At 32.6% G+C, this 27,035-nt stretch overlaps 1 protein-coding gene across 7 annotated transcripts in view; it reads right to left on the bottom strand.

The window, feature by feature from the left end:
• GALNT13 (polypeptide N-acetylgalactosaminyltransferase 13) overlaps nt 1-27,035 on the bottom strand; it is a 494,477-nt gene that overhangs the window by 159,026 nt on the left and 308,416 nt on the right. For all 7 annotated transcript variants that reach the window (XM_073241476.1, XM_036996088.2, XM_036996089.2 and 4 more), the window contains 4 exons: nt 24,396-24,562; nt 23,582-23,789; nt 20,791-20,961; nt 8,944-9,061 (listed from right to left, as the gene is read on the bottom strand). In XM_073241476.1, the coding sequence (XP_073097577.1) occupies nt 8,944-9,061; nt 20,791-20,961; nt 23,582-23,789; nt 24,396-24,562 (664 nt within the window). The remainder of the gene's footprint in view (nt 1-8,943; nt 9,062-20,790; nt 20,962-23,581; nt 23,790-24,395; nt 24,563-27,035) is intronic.

Here is a 27,035-nt window from a genome sequence, read left to right as displayed (position 1 = left end):
TTCAGGACTTCAGGTGAGCATCATTCAGCACTCATCTGCAATAGAGACCAGGCATGCTGTAAACTTTTAAAACTGATATATATTTATGGTCACATTATGTATTTTAAAATGACTACTAGTAGAAATTTACAATCTGGGTCTTAATAATATTATTCACTCACATAAATGAACATGCATATCAGTTTAGACAGATGATAAATAAATGGATGAGAGTAGACAGAAAAGGTTAGATTTTAGAGGAGTATATTTACAGGTTTGGAAATGTAATATATGTTTACATTCTCCAGAGAAACGCTCATATGATAAGATTTTGTGAGGTTACGAGAGAGAAGCAGTGGATATTATTGGTGCAAGAAGGCACTGAATCGTCAGTGAGAAGGTACCTATAATCAAAAACTTATTTTTCAAAGAAAAGAATCACTTTCAGAGCTAACTGACTGTATAAGAGAATTAGAGATTAATAACAAGCTCTGGTGTACCTAAGTCTCCTATAATGCCTTACTTTTCTAAAAACTTAGTATGTCTCCATGTAGTATGTTTACAAGGTCACTATCCAATATATCTATCTCATATTCCAGTTTTGTGAAACAGAAAGTTTTAATGAAGAGGTATAGTTATAAAATTATGAAGCCTTAGACTATTATAATTTTAGAAGCCAAAACGTTCTGCTGACCTTTGCTAACATTCTTCCTAAGTTTTATGAATGTCTTATTTCTTGTTTACTCTTTTTTCTAATGGATTATATGAGATCTGGTATTTATTACAGTGAACATTCAAAATAAAATTCTAGCACACAATCTTTTCTAGACACCTTAATTCAATATCATTATAAGGCTCCTACTGACCAGATGCTTTAAAAACATATAGCAGATGTAACACAGTTTTTAGAAACAATGTCTCAGCTACCCCTTACTTAGGTATATTTTATTCTGTTATTTCAATTAAGAAAAGAATAAAGAGATTGAATAGGTATATTTAAATAATGGTTTAAGGTAAATTGGTGACCCAGATGCCAGTAAATCTAACTGTAAAGTACAGAAACTAAAAATTCAAGCCATTTGCAATGTGTTTAAGGTTTACCTTGCACCAAATAAACAGAAAGAAGTTTGCAGGACCCATATCACTAATACTGATTCACACTCTTTATGTAAGCTATCAACTAACATGATCTCGGTTTTATGACCTCTCAGCCTTTTTAAAAAGGGAGTGCAGTAAGGGTGCAAACTTTCAGTTATAAGATAAATAAGTTTTGAGATCTAATGTACAGTATGGTGATCACAGTTAATAATGCTGTATGTACACCCTTGAAATTTTGCTGAGAGTAGATCTTACGTGGTCTCACTACAAACAAAAAAAGGTGCCTGTGTGAGATGATGGACATGTTAATAAGCTTGATTATGATGGTAATCATTTCATAATATATATGTATATCAAATGGTCATGTTGTAAACTTCAAATATATACTTTTATTTGTTGATTATATACCAATAATGCCAGAAAAAAAAGAGGCTAAGAAATATCTACATTAAGAGAGTGCTTTATCGTTTTAAAGCAAAGAGTTCCACAAACCATCTCCATCAAAATTGTGGATAACACATGAATTTTCTTAGACTAGTTCACTTAACTGAAATATTTTTATTATATCTAGTTTCTATGAATGGCCAAATAAAGCAATAACAGTCAAGTTTTATACACTGACAGACAAGCATTATGCTCAGATTTGCATGAATTAAGTTTTAAAAAAAGGCAGAGTTCTAACAGATATAACTAGACTTGTCTAAATTGATTTCTATCTAACCAATTATTATGACTGACATTTTTACTTATCAAAATTTGAATTGTGGTGGATATGTCTAGAAAATTCTTTACAGTGTTCTTTAAAAAATCTTGATACTACAATTCTCCAAAGTCTACAAACTTCTTCACTTCATTTATCATACTATTCTGTTTAATAGAAACCTCTGCCTTTCATTTTTCCAATATTTATTATGTCAGCTGTCACTCGTTTTCTACTTCATTGCTTACACAATTTGGAAATAAATGGATTTCATATCATGAGATGTTCTGCTTGGCTATATCCTCCAGATAAACATACTGCTATTTTAATTGTGATATGGAAGAAGAATATTGGGGCATTTGAAAGTAAATTGTATCTTATTGAAATATTGGTGATTGACAAAATAGCTTACTTTTTAAGGGTCATGGTAATAATAAAATTGATATTTATGTAGTACAATACAGTTAATTTAAAACTTCATGCCAAAGCATTTTAAAGATAGATTATCGATGTTAAAACTCAGGGATGCCCAAAAGACATAGAACTCTGTAATAGTAGCTATCACATTTCAGTCTAAGATGCACATATTTCTACATTCTAACATCGCTGAGATCTAGAAGCATCTTGTTATTAGTGTGATAAGAAACTATAACATCCTTCAGATCAAATTTGGGCCACCACCTGCTTTTGTATGGTTCTAGAGTTTTTTTTTTTTCATTTTTAAACAGTTGAAAAAATACAAAGAAAATGTTTAATGACACTTGAAAGTTCCATGACATTTAAATTTCAGCACCAATAAAGTTTTATTGGAACACACACACACACACATACACACACACACACACACACACACACACACACAAACTTCAATAAGTCTCATTTAATCCACACAGATCTTCTGAGAGGTACATTGTTAGAATCAGAGAACTAGGCGAAGATAAAATGAGAATGTGGCCTAAAGTATAGACATCTGCGGTTGATGAGACACCATCAATTATATTTGACTTCATTTCTTTCTCTTTGGGGAATGCCTGCCACGTGTGTGTGTGTATGTGTGTGTGTGTGTGTGTGTGTGTGTGTGTGTGTGTGTGTCTATGTATGTTTTAATATTTTAACAGTCTTACTGAAGAATAATTAAACACATTGAATTGCATATATTTAAATTGTACCAGTTGATACATTTCAGCACATGTGAATCCTGTGAAGCCATCACCATAATCAAGGTAATAAACATTATGGGGGATAAATATCCATTATCCCCCAAAGTTTTCATGACTCCTTGAAATCACTTCTTTTAACTCTCCTCTCTGACCCCAAGTTCATGGCCTTAACAACTTAGCTACTTTTTGTCACTTGTACATTAGCTTGCATTTACTAAAATTTAATATAAATTGACTCATATGGCATATAATATTTTTGCCTACATTGTTTTATTCTATGTAATTTTTTCAAAATTCACAATGTTGTAGGGTGTATTGATAGTTTCTTTATTTTTCTGACTAGTATGCCATGAATGGACAAACCATAGTTTATCCATTCACCTTTTCATGGGCATTTGGATTGTTTCTGGCTTTTGGCTAGTACAGATAAAAACTGCTATGAACATTAGTGTGCATCTCTTTGTATGGACATATGCTTTGCTTTCCTTTGGGTGCATGCCTAGGAGTTGCTAAAGAAATAGTAAAGCTGCTTTCCAGAGTTATTGTACCGTTTTACATTCCCACCCCTACTGCACATGCAGGGCTTCTATACCATCAACATCATGGTTCTATTTACTTTTAGCCATTCCAATAGATGATATGTAGTGTGGTTTCATTATGCCTTTAATACCATTTCTCTAATAATGAATAATATTAAGGATTTTCTCATGTGCTTATTTGACATCTGTATGCCTTCCTTAGTGAAGTGTCTATTCAAATCTTTGAGTCATTTTTGATTGGGTTGTTTTTCTTATTACTGAGTTTTGACAGTTTTTTTTTTTTTCCTCCTGGATCCAAGTCCATGATCAGATACATTATTTGCTAATAGTTTCTTCTTGTCAGTAATTTGTCTTTCAATCTCTGAACAGAGGCTTCAAAAGAGCAAAATCAGTCATTTTGATGAAATAAAATTTGTACTTCTATGGGTGGCTTAATCAAAAGTCATAAAAGTTTTTTATAATGTTTTCTTTTAGTTAGTATCTTATAATTTTAGTTTTTACATTTTGAATTGATTTTTATACAGTGTGAGGTATGGATTGAAGATATTTTTGTTCATATGGAAACCGGTTGTTTCAGCACAATTTATGGAAAACACTATCCTTTCCTCACTGAATAGCTTTTGTATGTCTTCAAAATCAGTTGTCCGTATATGTGTAGGAATATTTCCAGATTTTTTATTTTGTTCCATTGTCTGTCTTTATGCTAATACCACACAATGTTAATTATTATAACTTCATAATACATTTTGAAATACATTATTAATTCTCTAATTTTTTTCTTTGTCAAAGCTTTTTTGATTATTCTATATCTTTTGCACTTCCAAGGGATTTTAGAAAAAAACTTTACAATTTCAAAAAAAAAAGTGGCCTGTTGAGGTTTTGATTGACATATTGCATTGAATCTATATTGTTTTGGGGAGACTTGACACCTTAACAAATCATACTGAGTGTCCCAAATCATAAATATGCATATCACTTCATTTATTTAGATCCTTAATTTCTCTTAGCAATATATTCTAGTATTTATAGTAGAGGTCTTTGGATATCCTTTGTCAGATTTATCACTATTTCATAATTTTGATTCTATTTTAAATAACTTTTTTTCAATTTTTGATAGTTTGCTGCTTTGATTTTTATATCTTATCCTTGTATCCTGAAAACTTGTTAAGATCACTTGTTTGTATTGGCAGATTTTTAAATAGAGTCTATTGCATTTTCTAGACAATCATGAAATCTGGAATGACAGTCTTACTTTCTCCTTTATAAGCCAGGTGGCCTTCATTTATTCTTACCTTATTGCATACACTAGGACCTCCACTATAATGTAAACATTCAGTACTTCTGTAACATCCTTCCATGTTGACAATAACTACACTGATTGGGGTGAGAATTTAATAACTGTTGAATCACTATGTTGTATACTTGAAACCAATATAATATTATATATAAGCTATAGCTCACTAATTTTTTTAAATGTTGAGTAGAAGTGGGAAAGCCACCATCCTTACCTTTCCCTGATCTTAAAGGGGAACCATGTGTCTTTTAACATTAACATAATATAGGCTTTTCTTTATGTCTTTTATTCAGTTGAAGAAGTTCCCTGTTATAATCTGATGATAGTTTTCTTGTCTTTCCTACTTTTTGATTTTTAATCAGGGGTAGAATTTGGGTTTTGTCAAATACTTTTTTTGCGCCTATTCAGATTATTGATTTTCTCTTTTTTGGTTTGTTAACATGATGAAATACACTGATTGGGTTTTGAATAATAAATCAGCCTTGCATTTCTGGGATGCACCTTACTTAGTCATGATGTATTTTCATTTTACATATTAAGAAGATCGATTTTCTAAAGCTTTATTTAGAATGTTTACATCTATGTTCATGGGGGCTAATGGTTTGTAGTTTTCTATTGTAATGTCTGCCAAGTTTTGCTATTTGAGTAACACTGACTTCATAGAGTGAGTTGGGAGGTTATCTCTTCCACAGGTTTCTTGAAGTTTGCTATTGTATGTACATTATCTCCTATAAGAGAAAAAAGCCTATAAAAGAAGGGTAAGATGATTAGATGAGACAACCATCTCAGAATTGTGGAGGAGGAGGAGGATCACATTGAATGTTAGCTTCTCTTCCCTCTCCTGACAATACCATCAGGTATTAGGACTTCATATTGTGGAGGGATGAACCTGAATAGGGAGGTAGTAGTGGTGTAGTAGTTAGTAGCATAGCCACTGGTCTCAGAATGCTGGCATCAATTTTCAACTATTTTACTTACCAATCGCTATAAATATTAGAAGTCACTTATTTTATGCCAAGGTTTTTTTATCCTGAGACTGCATGAGATTCTTTAATCCTTTGAAACTATTTTTGGACTTATCGTGTATAGGAGACTGGATACATCTTTTCTCGGAAGCCTTTAGTTCTCTTCAAATTTTCAATTTCTGTTTGTACATACAGTACTTTCAAAGATCAAGTCATACTGCTACAAATAAATTTGCAAAAATGTATTCCTTTGGGTTGCCTTAAACTCCTTTAAGGTCAGCCAGAATCTGAATATTTTGCAATCTCTTAATATTCATGTTTTACTGTTTTTCACTTACCCTTGAACCTACATAGACCACAGCTACAACACAACAATAACTTCACAATTATTATAATCACCTTTTCATAATTGAGGTTAAGTGATTTGCTTCTCCAAATATGAGAGACAAGAAAACCTCAGACATAAATTTATTTTAACCTGTTGAATTTTATTGTCAGTAATAACTATGTATCTCTCATAGGAATGTGTTTTTTTGAGGGTAAAAGCATCATGCCTCATTCATTTTTGTAGTCTCAGCCTCTGAAAAGTGCAAAGCACATAATACATGCACAATGTATGTTGTATAATGATTGAGCTGGATAATAATCTCAGGTCTTCTGATTATAAGTCCTCAACATATTATCATTTCATTAAGCCACACCGTGTAATATCAAAATTCAGGAAATTAAGCTAAACAGGGAGTCACATTCCTTTGCTAATTATACTGTTCCAGCATTTTTTCTTACTCAATATCTTCCCCATCTAGGGTACTAACTATTAAACAAAACTTATGTTCATATCATGAAAAGAAAAGTAAAACATGAATCAAGAGTCAATAGAAAGCAAAATATATATTTTGCTTTTCTTAAAAGCATATGGAAAATAAAGACAATGATGTGTTTTAAAACATCTGAAAATGTAATTTATTAGTACAGTACTTCACTCCAAGACCCCCAGTGGATGCCAAAAAATCACAGATAGTACTGAACCCTGGATATACTATGTTTTTCCTATATATACATACCTCTGATAAAGTTTAATTTATAAATTAGGCACAGTAAGAAAGTGACAATAACATCTAATAATAAGATAGAATAATTACACTCTAATATACTCTAATAAAGTTATGTGAATGTGGTCTCTCCCTCTCTCAGTATCATTCAAGATATCTTATTGTACTGTAACTCACCTTCTAGTGATGGTGTGAGATAATAAAATGTCTATCTAATGAGAGGAGGTGAGGAGAATGACATAGGTATTGTGATGTGACAGTAGGGCACTATTGACCTTCTGACGATCTGATGATATATTAGAAGGAGGATCACCTGCTTCCAGACGCGGTTGACTATGGAAAGTGGGAATCATTCTACTTTATTTCTTAATAATCTCAGAGAAAACTTCCTGTGTCATTTTCTAGGGCTCTGATCATTCTTACGGCCACTAGTTGCATTTACTCTGTACCCCTGGTATCTGCATCACTTATCATATTCCCAAATCTCCCTTTTTGTCACATTAATACCACATTAATACCTCTTTTGCATTTCCTGGTCACCTTCTCCTGGTTTATCATATTATTACTCTTCTAAATTCCTCCTTAACACACTTGCAACCAGTTAGACGCAAAGCATGCATCCTATTTGGGAGCTATGTGATGAAGGTAAGGGAAGCCCACTGGCAGAGAATCAAGCTCCACAAGTGAGGAAAAAAGAGGTGAATAAGAATTTTAGGAAAGAAGGAAAAAAGGTGGGCAATAGGATCACAAATAATAGAAATACGCTATGTTGATTTTTTTCATGTAACCTCAATGCAACATCAAGGAATACTGGTTAATGAATGTGTAAATACTCCCATCATTACATCTAAGAATAAGGGCAAATTGTTTTTAAGCTTTTGAATATACTGACTTCTTTCCTTCTTCCTCCCTTCCTTCCTTTCTTCTTTTTTTCAACTGTTATATCTTATTTTCTGCACTTTGATAACTCCATCAAATACAAAGGTTGGATCCCAAGACGTTCTCAAAGATTGTGCAAAGATGTATTACATGCCTGATGGCAACAAGACATTACTGAGTATGGTCCTGAGTCTTGTGGGGCAAATGCCATCAGACTATAAGTATATAAGCAAATACAGTAAGAATAAAATTCTATTAACTAATGATGTTTTCATATATTTGACTATAAAGGTTTATAGGCAAAAATTGTATAACAAAGCCATTCTAGTACTTCTAAAATAATTGAGATCCACAAAATTCCACATTATATAAATTCAGAGGTTTTCTCAAATTTTGACATTTTCTTACATCAGATATTTATGGTTGTTAGTAAAAAACAAATTTTACTTTCTAAATGAGGAATTAAAAGGCATAAATATATCTAAGCTCTAATAATTTCAATGTACAAATAATTTTGATAAAACAATAGAGTGTTTCAAATAGTTCATGTTAAATTCTAGGAAGGCAAATCAATAGTATTAATAACTTAATTCATTTAAAACTGATAATATATGTGGTCTGAAGAAAAAACAGCATGATAGCACTTATCATTTGTTAGCATGAAGGCACATTTATATGTCCACATCTTAAATTTCTGAACATAACAAAATATTAAAATTATTCATATGCCTCCTAACATATCTTTGAGGGATTAATCCTTAATTTTCACATTTAACAAATGAATTTGCATTATTAAAGCTGATTTATCAAACATAATAGTCATTGCAATGTTAAAATAGTCATGCTACTTGAAGAATTGTCCAGAATGCTTTTGACCACAGGTTACTCTTATATTTGAGAATAACCTTAGGCAGCACTTGTAGATTCAGATAACATACACACTTCAAATTTTCAGTTCAAAAAACATAAAGTGAATTTATAGGGTAATGCTTTATTTAAAAAATAAATCCCTTCTTTGTTTCAAAAACTAAAACCTCTAATGTCTTTAACTATGAATGAAACAATTTTAAAAAACTTAAAAAATAGCTATAATTTCCCATAACTATTGCATGCAAAAAGACTAGCAAAGCTTCTAACTAAGTATTAAAATGACCAATGGATCAGTAAATGCATCACTTCACACACAAAAAAAATTGACAGTTAATTAGTGGGTCTATATGTGCATGCTACAGCACGGTGTGGTCAGAGTAAAAAAAAATAGAGTAAAATGCGATTACCCTAAAAGACATTTCAAGATTCTCTCCACCCCAGATATCCATTCCTGCATCGTAAGTTCCTATCTCTTCAAAGTAGTTTCTGTCAATAGAAAATAGGCCACCAGCCATAGTAGGGGTCCTAGTTGAAAAAAAACAAAAAGAAAAGAATATCTTTTGAAAACAATGTGTGGCGTTTAGTGAGACTACAGCAAATATTTTTGAGACATTTTAAATTTAAAAAATCGGTACTCAAAAAAAAAAATCTCATACTGAAAATAGAAAGCCAAGGTGTAAGAAGTTTTAAAATTAATAAATAGCATTTTATTTCACATTCTCTGTAATGCTAAATTTAGATTAGTCTATGCTTTTTTGTTACAGGTTATCAAACAGGTTCATGGAAGGAACACTCCACTGAAGATGAAGACATCTACATTCCTTCTGAAAAGCAGAGTAAAGAGAAGCTGGTCTTAGCACTACCCTTAAAGAGATTAATTGGTCATGAAACTACCAGTTGTGATCCTTTGCTACCTAATGATAAATCATTTTAATGCGAACTCTAGAAACCTGTGGAAATGGCTTCACTATGAGAAGGTCAATAGCCTATTTAAATACGAAAAATATTAAATGCTATAAAAATATTTACAGGCAGTAAGTATCTAACGATAGCCACAGAGTATTTTTTAACATAAGAGCTTTACACCTGATTGTTTATTTTTCTCTATACCTTATTAAAATGAAGAATCAATCATATAATCTTGTGAATAAATATAAATCTCATATGCTTTTCAATAGTTTAGAAGGACATTTGGTACAGATTCTAACATTTTTTCCTAGGAACAAGTGCCTTTTGGTTCTAACATTTCAAATTTCTCTCTAGGAGCTAAGAAGTCAGATACCAACTTTGAAAAGAATTGCTTATGAATTTACAAGTTAATTAAAATCAGTGGTTAAAATGTGAATTGCACAAGTTTTTCTACATAAGTAGCATGAATTAAAACTAAAAAAGAAAATTCTAGTTGTTCACAAATGGATCTGTCTACATTGGCAATAATTATTTTCAAATGTTAATTTCAGTATAATGGTTTTCAACTTTTGTAGCACATTAGCCCCATCAGAGGTCCTTTAAAAAATACATTTCTATGCCTGGGTACCACTTTCACAATTTAAGATTTAATTGGCCCAGGGAGGGGCCAGACCATGGGTATTGTGTAAAGTTCCAATGTGCTGCAAAAGATGAAAAACATTGGACAGCTCATCCAAGCAGTCTGAGGTTGTTTTAAAAACTGAATGTTTTGCTTTTCTTGAAATGATACCCTCTTGTGCCACAGGCTGTGCTCATGTCCTCTCACTGAACAATGCAGCTCATTGAAAACCACTAATGCTGTACTTGGATATCTACCATATTGCCAAGTCCTCTATTTCTCCCAGGGCTCTCGCTGTTTTATACTCCGGTAATTTAATTGTCCATCAGTAGGAGCAGAGCCTCGCATAATCTCAGAGCTGTTTTATTAGTTCTAGTCTTTCTGGGTTCCTATCATGAACAGTATCATTGACCTTCTGAGTTATGATGAGAAACACTAACAAAACTAAACAGATGGTAAGTATGGAGTAGCCACGGCCCTCATCTGATTGGGGTTTTGGAACTCTAGGGCAATAACTACAGAAGGTATTACAGTGCAGGATTGTCTATTTAATAAAATGAGGAACAAAAATTGCTGCAATTATCTTATCACAGTGCTACCAAGTGTTGAAGAATGTTAAGTGATGCATTTTTAGTGATCAGTTCAGAGAGCCTATCTACTTTTCTATTTACTAATAAGTAGTAATGAATTTGACTTAAATATATGTATTGAATTTCATCAGATAGCTGGTCCTAATTCCCATAAATATGTGAGAAATGTATTATATAAAATAAATGGCCAAAATAAATTTATATATTTAACCACAAGAATGACTCAGATAAGTTTCACTTAAATGGTTGAAAATTAACAAAAATAAAAAAATAAAACTACAATTCCTCAAAAAAAACTCCTGTATTTTCTGAAGACAGGTACTCCTAGAGATACTTTTCTTTAATATTTATAATATCAGTTAGCTCTCTGAAACAGTCTAGAGACTATGCCATAAATAATATCTAAAGCCACAGCCAGTCTGATGCAACATCAAAAAAGAGTTCTATTGCAAGTTAGCTGCTCTGTAATGTCCTTAATGAGCTGTTTACATATTCCTGTGTGGACCTTAAGTGTTCCAGTTGCCTGGAAAATTAAAAACCTATATATTGCGTAACCTTATTAATCAATTCAATCAATTTTGTTGAGGGAAATAATCAGCTCAATGGCTGTGAATATTAACTAACCAACAAGTAAGTAGGTGAAGATGAATTAATAAAAGTAAAAGACTGAGCACAGTGCCCAGCACACAATAAATAGTTGATAAGGTGAGGTGATACAGCTTTGTTGTTGGTTTTTGGTGTTAATCATTCAAACAGAAGTCTTGAGTGTCTTTCCCTTAATTTTAACTCCCCATAGGCAAACCCTCATATTGGATTTCAAAATCATTTGGAACTATTTCAGATTCGAGGTGTAAAAGCCTGAAATCTGCCTCTTTGCACCCAACTTTCTATTTTTTTAATCCTTCCTATTGAAATAGAAAGGTAACTATAGTGGCTAAGAAAGTCACTTCTTAGCCCACACTGGTGATTACAGTTTCTCAGCTACTTCACATTCTGACATACTGACCCACTTCAGGAATTGTTTCTGTCCTTTCTCCCACCTCCTCTCCAAGACTCTGCCACGTCAGCAAAAAACTAGTTAGCACCCTAAATGCTCTGTCCTTCCTTTATCTGACCCAATTCTCTCTGTAAATATCGGTGCCTGGGTAAACATACCCTCACCTCATCCATTTCTGTTCCTAAGACCCAGAGAGTCACTGAAAAAGTAGTAAGATGAGGTCAACTGGTCACATTACTAGCTGTGTTACTGACTCTGTTTAGTCTACAAACAGCTAACAATCCTTTATCTATGTTAATTTGCTCCCCCGTCTCATATTTTCTAAAATTTTCTAAAATTTTGGACTCTCTCAAGAAACTGAAGATTAAGGCAATGCATAAAATATAAACTCCCTCAGTCATGAACTCTGAACTCCCCAGATCTCTACCCCAAGATACGTATGTATGTTCTCTTGACCTCTTCCTTCCGCTTATCCCAGAGAAATAATACCTCCTTTCCTCATCATGAGCCAGCATCTGCTTTTTTGCCCTCAGCTGGGTCTTTTCTGACTACACTTTTCGGCCACTTGTTCATTGACTATTATGCCTTTGACTTCTAGAATGTCCTCTTGAGCTTACAAAACTGCTCAATTAAGTTCCATACTAAACCCTAAACTGCCTCACTTCACCCTACTACTCATTCAGACTGAGGGCATTTATATATTTATCCCCTCACTGGTAATGTTACTGAAAATATACTTTCTACCCTATTCCCTTTGCTCTTCTTGACCTTCTAACTAGAATCTGGATCCTATTCCCACCTCTGAAAGGGCCCCATTGATTCTGAATGTCAATAGCCTTTCCTTAAGGACTTCTCTGGAAGCATTTAACACAATTCATCAACCTGCCTGTTTGAAATTCTTCCCTCCTACTTCCACTGCATTGTTCTAAGGAGGTTGTTCCTTCTACTAAGTGGACTATTCATGTCATGATTCTTACCCATGCCCGTACCTCTTCCTTTCCCTTGGTGGCTGTCAGATCTTACTCAGTTTTTATTTTATACATATAGGCACTTAATTATCTTATTTTATCCCCAAATGTAGTCCTCCAAAGGGTTCCTTACAGCACTTTTCTCTATTCTTCTCTTTACCTGTATAACTGATTCTTCTCATATTTTTAACTGTCCCCTCTATGTCTTCTCACTTGTCCTCTGTGTATTAATGGTGTTTTTCTAATTACTCACCAGATGTTTTCTAGACAAAACTTTTTGACCCTGCTCAGTATGTATAATATAGAACTGAAAATGTGCTACCTTTTCCATATCTGCTTCTCCTTCAATGTCCTCTGTTTCTTCCTAGAATTTTAATATAAAGTGATGAAATAAACTTTCAGCACCTTTCTTTTTTTGTCTCATTCAATCGTTTCCCAAATACTTCCTAGGTTTTTCCTCCAAAGTATTTTTGGCTCTTATCTGTTCTCTGCTATATGGTCACTATCCAATTTTAATCCTTATTTCTAATTGCTTGTTAATGGAATTCTCTTGCTTCTAGAGCTTTTTGCTTCCAAAATTTACTCTAAACCATAGCCACATTAGTTTCTCTAAATCAAATCTCCTCCAAAAAATGTTAAATGTTTAAATACCTATTTTAAGGAACAAACTCCAGTTTCTTATCCTTATTCACATCCATTTATCATTAAGATTTTCTCTGTAAACTCCCCTTAAATGTTCAAGCCTGCTCTATTCTTATGACAATATAAAGGTTATATATTCCATGCAACCTGCTCTTGATACAAACCCCCTCCTTCCAATCTGTTTGTAGTTTTCCCTTTCTACCTCCTGTATTTCACTGTCCCTGTGTTTGTCAAGGCATTCATCACTTTTTATTGAGTATTATATGTATTTCTATATAATGTATTTCTATATATATATTTTTTACCACCTTTGTATGTATAGCTAATATATTGGTTGAATGATATTACACTATCAATAGATATTTATTGAACAAGTGAAATAAACAAAGAGCATGTATCCCTATGGCCACAAAATAATTTATTTTAAAGTTAAAATTATATGAAATTTTATTTCTAAAATCACAAAGTGAATTCTTAGTTCACATCTGCTAAACTGGACAGTAACAATGATGCCTTCATTAATTCCAGGATTTTCAAGGTCCTTATCATCTCATGGGAGTCTTGAGGATAGAGTTTGCTAGTATTTTAGAATGAAAGGCCTAAAGCTTTTTAGCAATATAGAATAAAGGACTCCAAAAACTAAGCATTTGGCATGGAAAAAATGCTGTTTTTTCACCAGAAGTTGGTGAATTTATTCGATCTTTCAGTAATACTAAACTACAATGACAGTTTTTCACCAATAAGACATTATCTCCTGTGTTTCACTCTGTGATAACCACCAGGTATATAAAAGGCAGGTGGGGTCAGGAGACTCTAAGAGGCAGCCAAGTTTTACTTTGGGGGGTAAGGGACCTTGTATATGGATTGACAGGGTCCAAAACTCAACTCCACAGTGTGACATTCAGCAATTCACTTAAACTCTGTGCTTCAGTTTAATCATCTATAAAATGGGGATATGTGTGTTAATGTATAGAACACTCTTAGAACAGTACCAGTACAAAACAAATACTACACATTTAAAACATTAATTTTAATAAGGGAAAGGGAAAAATCTGTGCTTGTCAAGATTATAATCAGCTTTATTTTTATTGTTTTCAGATTGAAATAGATTTTTAATAGAATTGTGATATTTTAGAACTTTTAAATCCCTGCAGATTTGGTCAATGAAATTATGTTGCAATGTTCTTAAGTGTCTTGTTCAAGTAGTTAGTGGACCAGTTAAGAAAATGTTTGTTATCTATCTATCTATCTACTCGTCTATCAGTCAGCACTCAATTTATCCGTATAACTTACACTGCAAACAATTTGAAGTGGCTAATAAGAAATGCAGTCTTCCTAATACCAGTTTCCAAATTTACGCATCATGTTTTTCTGTGAATTTTAGCACTGCTCTTGAAAGCGGTTTCTTTCAAGGTTATTGAAATACATTTCTTCTTACTAATTCTTTTTCTTTGATATATTAGGATTCTATTGAATCTTATTTGGCAAATAACTGTGGTCTCTGGAGAAAAAATCTGAAAATTTGAGAAACTATAGCTCAGCCTTAGGCTGTTATTTGCAAAGGTCAAATACTACAATATCTAGACTGTTAGTGTTTAACTCTATATTAATAACATTTCTTATATATTATAAATAATAAAGAGAAATGATAAACATACAAACTTTTGTTATTGATTTTAATCACTATTCAGAATTGTTAATCAAGTAAGAGAAAAAATGTCTTCAACACCTAAGGTGATTTATTTCTATTTTATTAATTATGTATACAAACATGAGGCATAAACAGCTGAAATAGTCACACAGTTTTGATTTTTTCATCATAAAATATCATGGCTTCATTTGGGTAACCATTTTTCAGGTTTAGAAACCAAAGGAAAATTAGACACTGTGAACTTCTCTTCTTCCATCTTTATTCTGTCCACTATCACCAACAGAAAGCAGAAGAAGGGAGGCATAGGCATAACTGTTCTCTTATTAGAATGATGTGTAATCAAATGGTATATGTAATTACAAATGGTAAATTCAGTGGAATATTACACACCATGGCCTCGTTGGAACATAGGTTTGGGTAAGAAGATGCAGTTTTCAGTAGAGAAGAAATTTCATGTAAGAGTTTATGTCAGCTTAGCCACTGAGCAAAGAAGCTTAGTTGAATCCTGTAGAGTCTATGCAACACAAATGGTTTCAAAGCTATTTTTTCAAGGATAAGAAAAAATTTAAAATTTTGCTTAGTATTGGCAATGGCTTCTTTTTCTGCCAATGTCCACATTTACAACAAGTAGTAGAGTCAAACACCTTAACTTGTGCTTAAAGACCTATACCCACAAAACAGGAATAGTTATTTTTCCTTTTTCCTTAATCCTTTCTCATAATCCTCACAACCTGATAAAACACTAGCTTCCCAGAGGATGTACAATGGTGCGAATTTTAATCTTTGCTTTTACTTTCATTTCATGTCTAATGGGGGTCAAAGTGAACAGTGAAGTCAGACACTTTAAAGTGTTTTGGTTAACATGATAAAATTATTCAGTATATTGAGGTGATATTTAACTCATCACCCTGAAAACTCCCTATATGACCCCTGTTTTCTTGTCTCAATAGACTGTTAGGAAAGTCTTATAAATTATCACCTAAACCATTACAAAGTAATATAATAAAAATGCACTATATTCTCCAAAGAATATAGATTCACAGATTTTACCTGAGGCGGGATTTTTTTTCTCTCAGAATCAAAATATATTAGATTTTAACATGAGTTAGAAAGAATATTAAACAGTTGAACACTCCAAATGCAGCTTTTTCTTTCAAAGTCTATGCTCTGTGCACAGCCTTGCCCTGCATGACAACTTTAGCATCGCCAACTGTAAAGAAGTGTCTCACAGGCTTTAAAAGTATCCACCTTTGCTTCTTTCCTCCATTTAAAAGTGGATTTTCATTTGACTGAGGAAAATCAAATAGAGAAAATCTGACAGATAAAACTTAGAAATATGTCATTAGTTGCTATTAAATAATAAGAAATATTGTCTTATATTTGTATAACATCTTACAGAACAAAAGTATTTTTCACTATTTTTGCTTACTAACTAGAGGGACTATAATTGGAGTTAGTGATGAGTTTTTTCAGGGGGAAATCAAATTGGCAGAAGGTGTCAAGACTATTAAAATAAATTTCATATTGCTTGATTGCATAATTCTAAAGAGACCACATTATATGCAGAAACTGTAGATTGGAAAACATAATTGGTAAGAAATAGTGTAAACAAACTCTGAATCAACTTTAGATTATAAGAAAAAAGAGGAAGAGATATGAGCAGCCATTATAATCTTTATTTGTAAAAAACAATTAATGGAATAGGAAAATACTAATGATATATTAACTTTTAAATTGTGGAAAAATGTGTCTGGAAAGAAATGTTCTGGAAGGAAATCAAATAAAACCCTGAAAGAGGTGGCTCATTGCTGTTCTGCTTCTGAATAGTTTTACGTACTTATCACATTTATTTTGCAATGCACATATACATTATTTATATTATCAGAAATAAATTTAAAATAACTCCTTTCAAATACATTCCTCATTTAATATTTTATAATGCTTCACAAGTTAAGCAAAGAAGCAAATGATTTTCTATTTTATAGTTGAAAAAAATGCGTAATATCCCAAGTGGAGGAAATTGAAATAAAATCCAGATCCTCCCAAGCCAGCTTCAAAGCTTCTTCTATGATATCACACTAGAAAGATCCAGGAAATATTATATGTGAAAATTCTATGAGATTTCATACTAAGGACACAATAATTGTAATCAGAGATGTTATTAATAATTTTTTAATTTATTTGATCTTTATAAATCCCTAACTCCAACTGAGAGATAAATGAATGTATGAGATCAGACAAATGTTAATAAAAGGGGATATTAAAGTAAGTAAAATGTGTCAGGAATAAAAACTCATTAGTTACATCTATGTTTGATTTATTATGATAGCAAGGATTAGAAGAAAATATAAAACTTTTGTTTTACTTTAGGAAGATACTGAACATGGTACTCCAGGTAAGGATGAAGGAAGCCATATGAAGAATATTAACAATCACAAATATGGGAACTCATAGTAAGACATAAAGGATGAAGAAAATTAAGCAGATCTGAAAAATAACCAGTAGGATTTTAATAATCTACTTCAATCGTGAGAAATTAGAAACTATCTTTGCAACTACTGAGTGTTACTTACAGGGCATACTCAAGAGACTAAAGCAGTCAATAAGAGCAAAGCCAGGTTCTTTTCCAGAAGAGCACACCTAGGAGTTGACATAGTTGACCTTCTGTGCATCCACACTCTGGCCACTTATGGGGGCCTGTCTCCCTCATCCAGCATACATATGGCCAGTGTCAGACAGTGGGTTACTTAAAGAGTAGAGATAACTCTGTTCATCTCTGTATGTGCACAGTGCTCAATGGTTTATATGCATGTGCATTTGCAAAAGGAATCAAACTCATTTTGACAGCCTGAACCAAATCAACTCAAAAGTTACATGTACTAGAAAAAATGCATAATACACCCCTCACTAATTAAATGATTCAGGAGATTATCTGCATGACAAGATAACTTATGCTATTAGTTGTGTATTCTATTAGGTAACATATATGCACATTCACACAGGGCTATTAACATGTTCCATGAAGTTTCAACCTTAGTGATTTCCTAGACAGTAGCCTCTAAGTCTAGGTCACAAATTTTTTAAATTATAGTTGGGCGAATAAAGTTAATAGGTGAAATTGATTTGTTGCAAGAAAAATATTTCCCTCACCTTTGATTGGGACACAGGGACAGAGAAATATTTCTCCAAATGCAAGAATGATGACAAATGGCAACTGATCCTCAAACTCAGAGCCAGGTATACACACACACACACACACACACACACACACAGAATTTGGGGATTTGGTCTAAACTTTCCTGCCATTTCTATGTGGGCAGCTTCTACTGAACTCCACTTGATGGCTCCAAGTAGGAATACAGGACGATTGGAGCAAGATCTTTTGACTTCCTAAGGATAGTTGGAAATCCACATTTTTATTTAAAGCATCTTATTTTTAAAATGTTGGTAATTTTTACAAAATTCAAGATACTATGTAGGCCAAGTAAAACACATCTACAGAGCACATTTGACACAAAAGCTTCTGGCTTAACAATTTGACTGTCCTATTGTCACACATGTAAATGAGATATTCCTGAGAAGTCATATAATTTGATGATGGATGTCAAGAAGAGTTTATTGATTAAAGACAATTAAATATTCATGATATGGGTGCTATTATTCCATAGCCATAACTTCATAAATACCAAGTATTTCACAAACTCCATTTATTATCAAAATGAAAATATCAAAGCCCAGAGGTTGACATAGAATAATAAGTATAGCCATTATGAACTTTATTTTAAATGTAGTATAACTAAGGCTAGGTCACAAGTTCAAGTTGGTTCTCTGTGTATGCAACTGCATAATTGTATTTCTAAATGATGACTAACTAGCCAATTATAGTCACTAAAAAGTTCTGTCATAACTGACATTTTAAATGAAGGCATTTACGAAGAAAACTGAAATTTCAAGCTCGTTTTAATCACGTTAGCTATTCAGAATTCTGTTAATCAAGCAGGAAAAAAAAACTCATCTTCAACACCTACAATGATTTATCTGTTTGTAAGAATGTGAGAAAAATGATCACATCCTCAAGTAATATATTACAAGTACAAAGAAAGTTCACATTACAGCTATGCAGATGAAAATTACCTGCAGGCTGTTTCAACACAGCCAGTGAATTAATTAACCTTTCCCCATAAAAATCTAGAAACTTCAGCAAAGATCGAGGTTTCTCCATTTCTCTTACTTTAGCTCCCTCAGCATTTTAGAAAGTGAGATAATGTGCAGCTACTGAGGCAAACAAATAATCTATACTTAGATTTTAAGCAGCAAGTTGGATGCTTCCTTTTTCGGTTTAGTTAATGAAAGATAAGAAATAAAAGCTGATTCCTGTGTAAATCTATACTTTCATGAACGAGATCTATAATTTCTTACTATGATTGTTAGTATCTGTTAATTATATACTTTTTGACTCTATGAGAAAATAAAATTAAATAAAGCATGTCTTTTGCCAATGTGTTTTAAAAAAAATGAGTACAAACACACTATCTTTTAATTTCCCAATGAACTAAAACACATTACCTATCTTTGTATTGGTCAAGTATTTTGATAATTTTCACTTGGAAACTGAAAAATCAGTTACACTAAATGAAATTATGACCTGGATAAATAGGATCTCTAATAAACAATGGTAACATGAGCAACTAAATTTCCCCTAGCTGTTAAAGGTAAGGATCAATAAGACTTGGTGAATGTGGAGATTACAGCATGACTTAAGGAACAAAGTCTTAATTTGCACTTTGAATTTTGACATAATAATTTCACATCTTTATGTAATTGTTTGGAGCCACGTTTTAGTTTTCTCTTTGATGTAGTAATATCTTCTTAAGAGGGTTAACAGTTCCAATATTTAATTGTTCAATGACAAACAGTTAGAGGTGTTCTCTTCCATTAGCCAATTTTTAGATTTAGTTTTAGTTGATTCATTATGTCATTAGCCTTGACAGTGATAAGCCATTCCCTCAGTAAATCAGGAGACATCCAGGTTTAGATACTAGGTTATATATGTTGTTTTAGAACGTTAGCATATTTCTCTGTTGTTCCAACTAAATGATAATTTGCCAAATTCCTCTCTAAGGAACTAAAACAGTAAGCTCCTTCTCAAAAGAATTGTTCGGGAAATCACTTTTGGGTTGCAGGTAAGAGATAGATAACAATATGTTAAAATAAGAAGGTGATAAATCTATGTTAATAAATTGGGTAATGCTAATCTAGATGACTAATGATGCATATGATGTCTCTTACTTTATAAAGGCAAGCACATATATGAATAAACATTTCAAATTACATAGCTATTTTAAATAAGAAACAATCCTCATAATTGTTAATGTGTGAAACTTTTCCAAATGGATTGGATCTTTTCCAAATGGATTGGATCAATTCAAAAGAAAGAATTGTATTCTTCTAATACAATTAGAAGGAAGATAGTTCTTTTTGGTATATATAAGGAAGCTAGTTCTTTTAGAATATTTAACAAAACCTTTTTGGTTATTTCAATTTTGGGAATACCTCTAATATAGCATACACACTTAGGTAAGATAGACATCTACCTGAAGTGTCAAGGTGAGCATATATCTATCACATAGAAATAAGCATATTTTGAATATAAGAATACACAAAGTTTCAAAATTATGCCAACACCTAAATTTGTCTGTGCTAACTTAAACTAGATTTACTATTGCCGTTTATCCTTAGGTGATCATCTAAGAGGTGATAATGCATTTGTGTATATGAATAAAATATATATCCTTAAACTTGAGGATACCAATTTATACTACTCCTTAATTATTGCAGGAATACACATGCTATCCCTTGCAAGATATGATTCACATACCTGACAGGCAACGTTCTGTCTCCTTTCCTTCTATCCATTTCTCTTTGGGGAACAGGATACCAACGAAAATTCAGTTTCCAATTAAAACCCCCATAAGTCATGTCTGACCCAGCCATATATTCAAAGGTATCATCGCTAATCACATCAATGATGGGGCATACGACTGTTTTACTGCAGAAAAATTGAAACCAGTTTACATGTAAATAATAATTTAAACATCACATTAGCTTCAAACTCATGCAGCTGATATGTTGAAATTCAATTATTTTGTGACTTTAATATGTCTTCTTTTATTTTATCCTTTTTCTCCATAGAATTATTTCCTTTTACTACATCGTCCCTAGAGTCCACTTTAGTCTATCATGTATAATCTAATCAAATATACTAATTGATCTTCAAGATGATTTCCAAATGCATTCTAAGTACTAACTCAACAAGATAAACATGTTCTTTTTTTCATAAAACCTCCCCCACCAGCACGATTTGTAGAGCTGCTTTCAGATTAAACATCATTGTAGCTACAGCCACGGAAAAGCAGTAGCATGCATAGAGTGGAAAATGGATGATGGCAAATTAGATCTGGTTGTTTGAATCTCAAAGGGGATAGCCTAAAGAAATAGTTTTGAGAAAATCTTCATGGAATAAATACTTACTAGAAAACATAAACAAAAAACACACACACAAAAAAAAATCATGATCATCAGTGTAATTAAATGTGTCCTATGAAAGATATTAAGGTCATGACAATTTCCAGGTGAACTGTCCTACACTCAAGAATTAACAGTAACAATCCACATAGCTTATGATAGGGAAACATATGTCACTTTGGTTTCTGGTATTTTACCCCATGACCCATTTTTTTTCCCTAAAGTAAAAGAAAGTACCAGGAGATCTGGTGTTCTTGCTGGAGGTTTCTAAGGTATTCTTTTAATCCATGGGAGATCAATAGGTACTCTTTTAACCCATGTCATGTCTCCAGTCTCTGCCTACTCCCAGCTGATGTATTTTATTATGGGATCAACCTTCTGTCATCACCACAGTAAATGTTTGAGACCTCCCAAGTTTGTATTGATTGTAGCTAATTCCAAAGAGCAAAGCTTGTTTTTCATATGTGACAGAAGGTAATACACAAATATACTTTTGAATCGCCCACAGATGTGTAAAGCAAAGAAATGTTGTCCATTATTTATTCTGGTTTTGTAACACCAGTGTCACCAGTGCTAATTTTCAACTGGATCTTATCCTTCACATGACTGACCAAAACCTAGAGTTCTTTGAAATCAATAGGATGCATCCAGCCTTGAAAAAAAGCTTCTTTGTATCTTTGGTCCCTACAAAATCATTATCTTTCTCTCTTTCTTCATTAAATTTAATGATTTAATTTGTAGGGAGATGAAATTAGATCTAATAACCCTGAACAGGACTTAATTACCTAGTGATGCAACTTTACAACTTACAAGCAGTACAAGACATTAGAGTTCACTATAAGCAAATAGAATCTAAATATGTTTTTAGATTAAAAATACATGATTTCTATACAACGACACTGAAACATTATATTAAAAACTAAGTTGAATATGAAATACATGTTTAAGAAAGCAGCATAATGTGTAAAAAGTTGTCAAGAAATACATTTAAGATGTTCTAAGTTCATTTTGCTTTGCCAGTCTTACCATCCTAGGCCTGCTGTACAACCCACAGAGTGGAAAAATGTTATTAGCCATGTACATGGCTAATAGGTTCAGTGGGTAAAAGGTTCCCACTGCGTTCTTCAGGTGCTATGGTTCATTTTATTGACAACTTCCATCCATCTTCTGAAAGTACCAAGTCCTACCATTTACATGATGTAGCTGGCCTAGCTCATACTAAGAAGCAGCCCCTGTTTTAGATGCTAAGTTAAAATGTCAATTCTAAAAAGACCTGTCTACTGTAGGCAAAATGATAATGCAAACAAGGTGTTATGCAATGCTTTGTTTTTATCAGACAGCATTAAAAGAGTCATCTTCATTAGGTGCTTAGGAGTTAATACCCACTTATCACCGATATTTATGAATATCTGCAAAAAAAGCTTGTACTTCATAGCTTTATCATCAGAAAGAATTGCAGGTATCTACAAAGGTTCCTAATTTCTACAAAGTATTATTCAATTTTTCATATTACACAATTTGTATGTACAAAGTGAAAATATTATTTAAATTAACTTATTCTTATAAACATGCTTTTATCTTTTTTAATCATGATTTTTTCATTTCAGTTAGTATGTGTGTTTGTGGCTAAGATCCTCAAGATCATTTTGAACTAAACTTTGAATAAAGGCAGTGCCCTAGTAGAGAGAAAACTGGTCTGGGAATGAGAAGAACTGAATTGTTGTTACCATCACTTCCTGTAACTGGGGGACTTACTTCCCTTCTTTGTTCCTCCCTATTATTATGTACAGACAAGAACATCTACATTACCTGTGTCACAGGGTGGTTGTGAAGACACCATAAGGTACTCTGAGAATGTATTTTATAAAATATGCAACTATTTCACATTGCTCATTTCTTTCATCTACAAAATGAATATTCAACACATTTGCACTGTTTGACTATTTCTTCATCAAATATTCATGTTCAGCATGAATAAGCCAAGGTCTTTATTAAGTAAGGGAAGGGGATTACTGCTTTCTTTTTAAAGCTGGGAAATAAACTTTCTGGAAATAGCAACTTGGAAGAGAATTTTTGATGAACAGCTGGAAATGTCCTAACGGGTTCAGTCATAGCCCAGGCAGATAGAACACAAGCATTCTTACCTGTCTTCCTTTATTCTTGCCAACAAAGGCTCCAGCCATCCTAATGTGCATTCACAGTGTGCGTCGAGAAAAGTTATGACCTGCCCTTTTGAAGCAGCTGCTCCTCGAAGGCGGGCACGTATTAACCCAGAGCGCTCTTCCATTCTAATAATTTTTACCGGCACTTCTAAATTTTTCACGTAATTCTCTAATGTCAACTTGAGAAAATCTGTAATGTACAATGAGAACTGAGAAAGTTTTGAGCTGTCATAAGACATGGTAGAGATACTACTGCCCACGTAGAAATTCAACACACAGAAATGGTGGCCAACTCCCATCAACTCTTTTTGAATAGATGAAATACAGATACAGACATTTCATCAGTAAATTAATGTACAGTTCATTATAACCCTGTCACTTGGCTGACAAGGGTAAGGATATAATAGGAAGTTAATATACCGAACTAATTTAGAAACTGGGTCACAGTGCCAAATGTAAGCTCCTTAATTGTAAGTTATTTTGATTTTACCTGTACCTAAAAGAAAAAAAAAATTCCACCAAGTCCTATAAATCGTACAATCAACTGAGCTAGAAAAAAAGAAATACTTTTGAAAATCATTTTAGCTGGTTTCTTAGGTAATAAGGATTAAATGAATCATGAGAAAAACAAAGTATTAGTTACTTGTTCCTGGAGTTGGCACTGACTTGGTATATTGATGAAAATTTGATAGGTATTGCAGTATTAGTATAAGGAAAACACAGACAATTGTCCAGCCATCTTTCGACTATAACAAAGTTTTCTAATTACAAAAAAATACAAGAAAAACATTTATACCTCTTTCACTGGCATCATCTACCAAGATGACCTCAGAGAGCAGAGAGCGTGGGGAACGATTTATAACACTGTAAACAGTTCTAAGGAGAGTGCTCCAAGCTTCATTATGAAACACAATGACTACACTTGTGTTTGGAAGTTCATCGGGGTAGACCTTTGTCTTGCATCTAGTAAAGAGGAAGAAGAGGGACATGTTGATAAATTCATTTTTCATTATGATCATTGTAATAAAAAATATCCATAATAACATGACTTTAGATTTGACAGCCCCTTACTAAGGAAATGTTTTGTGATTATCTAAAATCATTTTCCTTTTTATAAATGCTGTAAGTAATCACTTGGCATTTTGAAAATTAAATATGCATAATTACTAATATTTTATTTTAACTCCTGTAGGGAACAAAGCAGCATGATTTCCACAATACTAAGAAAGCTAAAATAACATTCTTCAACTATCAATAGAACCAGGTACAACAGAGATAGATGAATTCATTTGATGGTTATAATTTTATTTTTGTTTAGAAAAAAGGATGATTGTATGACTCAAAAAGCCTAAACATAAAAGGATATATATGTTCAGGGGATTTTGAATCATGTAAAATGTGATTTTTCTTTTCTAAAATGTAATCATATATGCCTTCCATTCTATTTGAGAATGCTGTAGACCATGTCTATTTTGAAGGGTTTCAGGGCTATGATGCACTTGCAGATTCTCAAATAATCCTATCAGTCAAAATTGGATATAGGGAAAGGGAACAGGCTCCCAGCACTTCTCACACTTTAATGTGTATAGGAATCACTTAGGAATGTGTTAAAATGCAGATTCAGATTCAGTAAGTGATGCAACTTGAGATTCTGCATTTTTTAAAAAGCTTCCAGGTAATTCAGATGTTGCTGGTCACCAAGGAACACTGATTAGTAAGGGGCTACACTATAATTACCATTGCTATTAGATCTTGAAGTTTTGAGAAACATTGAATTTTGCTTATAAGTCCCATGAAACTCAGATTTCACTTTGCAAGTAATTAATCTAAAAATGTACATTTGAGTAAGTAATGAGCATAGTGTTCTAGGTGGTCATCTCAAGTTTACACTGCAAATAGTCTTCACCCCTGTCAATTTTCAACATTTAGACATTTGTCATGTGATTTTAAATCATTGAGATTATTGAATATTAAAAGAAAAAAGTCACTGAGTGTCCAGAGCAGGAATATATGTTTATTGACCTTAGGTTATTTTTTCATGAAAAGTATGCTGAAGAGCTAAAGAATTAAATCATTCCATAAAAGAAAATGAACCAGATTATCTCTTGCCACTCATGAATGCCCTGAAACATGATATAAGGTAAGTGTCCTTAAAATTAGTCTCCTTCACAAGTGAGTGAAAAAACATTGACTCAAATGTGGGAGGTAAAGGTATATAAAACATACTGATTGTGTGCATACTGAGATTTTAATCATCTTTTAAAATAGTCAAAAATATCATCTCAGTGAGGTTCTGCAAAATAGCCAGGTAAGAATGTACATACCTAACTTCTAACATTTTTTCAACATGTATTTGTTTGAAAAACAATCATTCAGCATCCACACTGTATGTATTACTGTGTATGTGAGAAAATCAAAATGTAGAAGGAAAAAGTAGTTTGATTCATAGTTATCATCTCTCCCCATGCTGATGGCAACCTTCAAATGGGTTCTAAATGTCTCTTCACCGTTTAACTTGTACCTCCTGGTAAGTCAGAAAAGTTCTTCCATGATTCTCCTTAAACCTCCAGGCTTCTGCTTCATCAAAACAGTATGTTGAGCAAAAAGTATGGTAAATCTAATAACCAATAAAGAAGTGAAGCTGGAAAAAAAGGCTGAAAGCAGTCAAAAACTAATGGTTTAACCCAAGGTTAACAGTCTATTAAAGCTACTCCGTATCATTTGGAACAAAAGTTATTTCTTTAAAGTTATATTTTTTTATATGTTATGCTAAATGTCAATAAGGAAGAAATGGATAAGCTATTTAGATGAATCATTTAAAATATCAAACTAAGAGCAGATATTGAGATCCAGCTTCTTAAACTTTCTATCATGCTTAATTTTCATGGTTAAAAATATCCACTCAGTGTAAATTTTATGTTCATTATATGTGACAAAGTTACAACGATCTAACTAAAGTTACAAACATCTATTTTTAATGCAGCTATTAATGTTTACTCAGAAAATTTCCACTGTGTCATTATTTATGTTGCATAAAAATAAAATATGGATAATATTTTTATTAATTCTTCCTCTTCTTCCTATGCAGTTATTTAGCAATGAAAATGTTATATAATAAAATAATTTACAGGATGATTCTTAAGCTATACAGATTAATAGCTATCTATGCCAGTTTATCCAGTTACCTCAAGGGCATAGATATGTATGAAAATGTTATTATTTTCAATGGTTTATAATGGGTTTGTGATACACTGAACTGGTATTGCCTATGTTTCATCACATCTGTTGTTTCACCTATGGCAAGATACACCATGATTTTATGAACCATCAAGAAGGATAAAAAAATTGTTTTGCAAAATAAACTGTAGCATAATACTTTCTTATCACTTGAATCTACTTATACCTAATAGAGCTTATAGGCAAAGCTTTTAAACTT

Source organism: Manis javanica, chromosome 7, assembly GCF_040802235.1.
Source record: "Manis javanica isolate MJ-LG chromosome 7, MJ_LKY, whole genome shotgun sequence".
In the NCBI taxonomy this organism is placed as follows: domain Eukaryota; kingdom Metazoa; phylum Chordata; class Mammalia; order Pholidota; family Manidae; genus Manis; species Manis javanica.
Note: the sequence above shows the minus strand (reverse complement) of the source record. Positions and strands in the feature narration are given on the sequence as shown.